The 6,722-nt window shown below is 33.4% G+C and overlaps 1 protein-coding gene across 1 annotated transcript; it reads left to right on the top strand.

The window, feature by feature from the left end:
• Positions 1,895-5,133, top strand: LOC109718615 (probable inositol oxygenase). Its single transcript, XM_020244922.1, has 11 exons — positions 1,895-2,013; positions 2,602-2,707; positions 2,840-2,921; positions 3,161-3,368; positions 3,604-3,663; positions 3,771-3,823; positions 3,916-4,038; positions 4,138-4,207; positions 4,313-4,391; positions 4,697-4,778; positions 4,882-5,133. The coding sequence occupies exons 1-11, from the start codon at positions 1,983-1,985 to the stop codon at positions 4,906-4,908; spliced, it is 921 nt and encodes a 306-aa protein (XP_020100511.1). The 5' UTR covers positions 1,895-1,982; the 3' UTR covers positions 4,909-5,133.

Raw genomic sequence — 6,722 nt, 5'->3', positions numbered from 1 at the left:
GGGAAAACTAACAAAAAAAAAAGAAAAAAGAAAAAAGAAAGGAATTGATCCAAGTAAAGAATTATTATATTTGGATTCTCAAAATTTTCGGCTTGGATTCTTTGATGTGACTTAGTCTCGATTGAAGCACGATACATTTGGTTGCTAAACTCGGACCGAACTTAGATCGATTATATTCGGTTGATTCTGGAGCTACCGTTTGGTTCGGAGTTAAGGAAAAACTAGTTATTCCAGTGATAGGATTAAGTTTAGAGTTAAGGTGTGGTTAGAGTATTTTTGTATTTGGTTGGAGATTGGAGTTAGTTCAGGATAGTGAAAAATAATATTTGGTTGGAATATGTGGGACAAGAAGAATAGTAGATTATTATGAATAGAAAATAATATTTGGTTGGAGTTTGGTGGGGTTAGGTGGGATTAGCTAATCCGGAATAACCCATTTGAGGTACGGTTAGCTAACCCCACCCATTTTTAAAAATGTTGGGAAATAAAATAGGGGTTAAGGGGTTATTCCACCCCTTAACCCCAACCAAACGGAGATGATTGAAATGTTAGGAGAGTGTGTAATTACTGAGATTTCGACTACTACGTACAGTTAAAGCTGCTAAAATTATTTTTACTCATGACTGTAAGTGAAAAATGAAACTAAACTACTTTATCTTCAGTATAAATAGAAAAAACTACCGCTACTCCAAATTCATCTCAAGGGTTGAATATTGTGCCCGTTAAGAAAACCTTTATTCATCGAATGCGTAGTATTTAATACCGATAACCCTGTACCTCGAATTGGAATCCACTTAGATCGCAAAAGTTTCGACCAAATTCTGAAAAATCGGGGCACTCATCTCTTCCCAAACAAAATTTCAATAGAAATAATAATTATCACCGATATTTTTCAGTGCAAGTGGTAAAGAATTTATTCTTTTTATTTATAAAAAAATATTGTTTTAGAAAAATAATTATGACTAACTATAGCTCACCAACTCTGTTCTTTTATTATATTTTTTTTAAGAGAAATCACTCGACGGTGAAAGCTTATTTAAATAAGAGAAAACGATATAGAGTTGGAAAAAAAAATTTAAAAAATATATAATATATTTTTTACTGGACAAATTTTAATTAGCTAGTTGATTAGTTTCCATAGTATTTCACCGACGCTCCCACAGCAAAGCTCACTAACCACGTGTTTTATTCGCTATTTTTAGTCATTACAGAGAAAAGAACGCTTCCCCGATTCCTCGGCGTCCACCTCGGCGTAGTTGACTAGGATCCACGTCACCCAGGGGGCCCACAACACGTCCTTATCCGCGACGGGGCCTCCACGCCACCGCTGAGTCAGCATACTCCTTTTTTTAATTACCGCAATTATTATTCATCTTATTATCCCTCCGCGAATCCAGCTTTACCCCAGCTTCTATTTTAAGTCCCCGCTACGCGTACCGCATTTACACCCCAAAATATCACGCTATTTTATTCAATGTAACAATATAAGAAATGGTCCGTGTACTACCCCCTTATAGCAGTTTGATTCTTTTGCATTCAATTTGGACACTTTATTTTCAAAATTTTTGCATATATTGACCTTAGTTTTTGACTAGAAAAAAAAAAAGAATTCTATTGGACAATAATAGTTAAAGTGGGTGGAATTTGAATAGTCGTATTTATTCTCAAATTTAAAACTTAATTATTTTATTAAAAAAATGAATTGGACAGATAGGTTACTATTTTTTTTAACAAAAAAAATAGGAGAAGATTGGGAAGGTACACTTAATTTGGACCCAATTAATCGGTTTCTTATTATAATAATGATGTACCATTGACCACGCGTATTGTACTGGATCCCTCCGCTCCACCTCATATAAATACCCCCTCCCCTCCACCCTTTTCCCTTGCAAAAGGAGAGAGAGAGAGAGATAGAGCATTGTTCTTTATTTTCACCTATTGGGTTTATACTTGAAAAAGTTTTTGAGGAGAAACACGTCGAGATGACGATCACAATTGAGGAACCTCAACTGGGTAAGCTAATGTTCATGGCTCCTCCATTGTGTTTCCATCATTTTCCTTTTCCCCCTTTGTTTGGGAAAAATTATCTATTTACATATATATTCTTCTGAGATTCTGAGCTTATTAATTACATGCTCATCAGTTGGCTTATAAAGGAATATTCCTTTTTGACCTGTTTCTTCTATATTCTGTGCAAAAATTGTACTGAAATTTTACAGAGTCGGTATCTGCACCTACTCTTATTGTTATGTTGTTGATACCTTTCCATTTGCAATCTATGATTGATATCTGTTCCTAGTTGGAACCCTTATAATGTACATTGTTTGGATTGCGACGCCTAGAACGTATAGGGGAGACTCTGTCCGCGTACAGGAAAAATCCCGGTCCGTTCGACGGTCTGTCGTTGGCGCCGCGATCCGATCCAAATTGACGGTTGGTCGCGGGGCGTGACATTTATAAACCTTATTTATTTACGCGCATGTCTTGTCGAAGATACTATATACATTTTTTCCCGATATTTTATACCAATTCTGCATTGGTATGCTAACAATTTTTTATTTGGGGGATCTTTCTTGATATAAATGATGGTTTTTGTTCCAGAAATAGCAGTAGAGGAGAAGGGTGAGAACCCATCTGACCCGAAGGAGTTGCTGTTGGATGGCGGATTCGTTGTGCCGGATTCGAACGCTTTTGGCAAGACTTTTAGGTATATAAGTAAATAAAAACTTTGTTTGGAGAATTCGGCGCTTTGAATCTTTGATTGCCGACTATAGTTTTTTGTGAACATTTCCCAAGGAAAAAAAACACTAAATGCAGAGAACACTAATATATATTTTAGGAACTATGATGCTGAATCTGAGAGGAAGAAGACCGTGGAAGAGTTCTATCGTGTCAATCACATCAACCAAACCTATGATTTTGTACGTGCAATCGAATTATACCCAATGTTTACTTGATTTTTGTGTTGTAGTTTTCGTTTGATGTATCATTTTACCCAGCAAATATTTAAAATATCTTTCATTTCTATGTCGGAAAACTGGCATTTTTCAGGATGTCTATGTAATTTCAAAATTAAAATCTATAAATTGGCCTTCTTTTTTTTTTTTTTTACTTTGTCCTTTTTAGATTTTGATAGACTTAAATGAATCCTATTGTGTAGGTCAAGAAGATGAGGGAGGAGAAATATGGCAAGTTAAACAGGGTGGAAATGAGCATCTGGGAAAGCATTGAACTGCTTAACGAGTTTGTCGACGAAAGTGATCCTGATCTTGACGAGCCGCAGATTGAGCACCTGTTGCAAACTGCAGAAGCTATTCGGAAGGACTATCCCAATGAGGATTGGTTGCATCTTACTGGACTAATTCACGGTACGATTTGCTTATTTTCACAATTTAGTTATGAATTCAACCTCAAAAGCTTTGTCGTGTCAGAGAGTGAACCACGATTTGATATTATTTATACAGTAAACTAATATAAGAACTTTATTATTCATTCAACAAATTTTAGAGATAAAATTGTCAAAATTGACAAATGCACAATTCAATTAGTGCTTGTACTTTTCATGGGATTTATTTATTGTTAATATTTTCCTTTTGTTATTAGATCTTGGGAAGGTTCTTTTGCACAAAAGCTTTGGGGAGCTTCCCCAGTGGGCTGTTGTGGGTAAGAAATTGTGCCCTTTCTTTTTCTGGTCATTTAACCACCTCAAAAAAAAAAAAAAAAAAAAAAAAAAAGAATTTTTTGAAACACTTCTCTGATTTGAATTTCAGGTGACACATTCCCTGTTGGATGTGGTTTTGATGAGTGCAATGTGCACCACAAGGTACTTTGTCAAAGTTATTTATTTATCTGAACAAAAATATATTTACTGTTTTATAGAATTTTATCTGATTCTTTTTGGGTTTATTTATACAGTACTTTAAAGAGAACCCTGACTACAACAATCCTAAATACAACACCAAATTTGGAGTTTATTCTGAAGGATGTGGACTGGACAATGTGTTAATGTCCTGGGGACATGATGACTATATGTACTTGGTACTCTCTCTCCCCCTCTACATTTGGTTTAGTTATTATTAGTTAAAATTTTCCTTTTTTTGCTAAATAAAATTGAATTTGTCAATTGGTTAAATTTAGGTGGCTAAGGAGAACAAGACCACTCTCCCTTCAGCTGCACTGTTTATCATTCGATACCATTCATTTTATCGTAAGCGTTTTGCCCTTCGTCATCTTTGGTAAAAACAGTTTCGACTAGAAATTTGAATTCTATTTCGTAAATATACTAAAACATGGGCATCATTTACTGTTTCAGCTCTTCACAAGCATGGGGCCTATGAGTACTTAATGAATGAGGAGGACAAGGAGAATCTGAAGTGGCTCCACGTTTTTAAGTATGTTGCTGATCTCATAGTACTCCTTTTTTTAATTATTGATAAAGAGATCTCTACAGCTCTACTGTTCTATCAAAGTGTCCCTTGCGTGCCCAAGGATAAAAAAACAAGTTCTACTCTTGTTTCTGACGAAAAGAATTTGGGCTGCAAAAATAGAATCTCTAATTTGACCGAAAAATGAAGAATCTAGCGTTTCTTCAATAATAAAAACTTCATTCAAATAATATTTTTCCTTACTAGAAACAAACATGATATCAGTTCTTAGATAACCATAACTTTTTTTTTCCCTCCGAACCTATCTGCAGCAAGTATGATTTATACAGCAAGAGCAAAGTGAGGATTGATGTGGAGAAGGTGAAGCCATACTACCTCTCACTTATTGAGAAGGTATGGTTTTCTCCAAATAAAAATTTCCTTTTGACTTTAGCTTTTTTTCTAAATTTTTATCTAATTGTGATCGATTTTCTTTTTCTTTTTCTTTTTTTTGCAGTATTTCCCTGCGAAGTTGAGATGGTGAATCTCTCCAAAATCCAAATGATGATTCATTTGTTTGGCCATTTTGGAGCAGTTGATGGGAGGAAATTGCTACCATTATCTATCATTTTCTTTAGTTATGTCCAAATTATTACATGAATAATAGTCATGTATGTATGGAGGTGTCTTCCTCATCTATGTAAAGCCTACATCTGATGTGCAGATGTTGCAATTTGAATTTAATATTATTATGAGCCATTCTCCAAAATCTCTTTTCCTTTTGAGTTTGCTGAAAATTAGAGCGCAGCAGAGCACACAGTGAAGCCTAATTTTCCTCAGCATGTTATAAATGCTAATTACAGATTTGAATTTAACTTATTATCCAACTTTTTGAACAACACAACAGTAGCTAATTAAATTTTGCAATTTTCCCCCAACTTGTCATGATTAAATTCTACGAAATAACTTTTCTAATAAATGCATCCTTCTAGGAAATAGGGATGTCGATTGGTACAGATATCCGAAATTTTATCTGATCAAATAGAGAGAATATATCTAATGTGAAATGGATATGTCTTTGAATATGGATATTAAAAATAAAAATTCAATGGATATGAGTTCGGATATGAATTTTGACTGTACACAACCTGAATCTGAAACCAACCCGAATTCGAATTTATTTTGCATTATATATAATAATGGGAAAACTTCAAAAAGCCCCTATGTGGTTTCGTAGTTTCTCACTTTGCCCCCCTGTGGTTTAAAGTGTATCAATTTGCCCCCCTGTGGTTTCGTTTTTATCTTTTCGGTAGCTTTTTCGTTAATATTTCGTTAAATTATATACAAAAAACTTTAGATATCCATCTAGATTTATCAAATATTCACTTTAGTACCCTTTAATTTTAACTTTATTATTGATTTAAGAAAAAAAAATAATAAAATTGATAAGAAAAAGAGNTATATATATATATATATATATATATATATATATATATATATATTTGATGTTATATTTGAATTTGTATTTTAAAAATTTAGATTTAATGTAATATGTTTTGAAATATTGAAAAAAAATTAATTGTTTCAGGTTTGGATATGAATTTTTAAATTTCATCAGGTTTGGAGTCAGATTTGGATTCGAATATTTGAAAATCCGTCCAGTTGATGTCTCTACTAGGGAAGGGGCGAATGGTCATTTTACATCAAAAGGATGGACTTTTCCGAGATAAAACTGCATAGATATATATAAGTCAAGAGTTGAGCTAGAATACTATCGGTAGTAAACGAGCCGTTTTACTATCGATTTGTTTTCGATGATAGAGCTTCCAAATTGACGATTGGCTTCATTAAATATGATCTAAACCATTTAAACTACTTAGAAATCAAATTTCACGCACTTTCGATATTGTTCTTTCATCCATCAAGTGAACAGAAAAATGAATGGCTGAAAATGAATACTCTTTAAAAAATGATGATAGGAGTCTTATAATCAAGATCAAGAGTATAGATCTTATTTTAAATAGTTTAAAGAATTTTATAACAAAAATTCAATTGATTTGGATATCTTTACGCCATTAAACGAGAAAACGTTTCTTATCGACCATTAAAATTACAAATTTTGAAACCCTTTGATCATTAGGCAAATTATGTCGAAAAGATTTGAAATTTGATTTTTAAACACTTCAAGTGCTATAGATCATGTTAAACGGAGCCGATCGTCAATTTGGAAGTTCTATCATCGAAAACAAATCGTTAGTAAAACGGCTCGTTTACTACCGATAGTATTCTAGCACAACTCTATAAGTCAATATTTTAGGGATTGTCATACTGACTTGTTTATTAATAAACAAACAGAAT

Source organism: Ananas comosus, linkage group 12, assembly GCF_001540865.1.
Source record: "Ananas comosus cultivar F153 linkage group 12, ASM154086v1, whole genome shotgun sequence".
In the NCBI taxonomy this organism is placed as follows: Eukaryota; Viridiplantae; Streptophyta; class Magnoliopsida; order Poales; family Bromeliaceae; genus Ananas; species Ananas comosus.
The sequence above is the reverse complement of the archived record's forward strand: the minus strand, read 5'-3'. Positions and strand labels throughout refer to the sequence as shown.

What these genes read in the sequence shown, in the direction of transcription:
- LOC109718615 (XM_020244922.1), top strand. Translation starts at nt 1,983, where the DNA reads ATGACGATCACAATTGAGGAACCTCAACTGG. An exon ending in GCTTTTGGCAAGACTTTTAG is followed by an intron (nt 2,708 to 2,839) that starts GTATATAAGTAA and finishes TATATATTTTAG; the next exon opens with GAACTATGATGCTGAATCTG. An exon ending in AGTGCAATGTGCACCACAAG is followed by an intron (nt 3,824 to 3,915) that starts GTACTTTGTCAA and finishes TTATTTATACAG; the next exon opens with TACTTTAAAGAGAACCCTGA.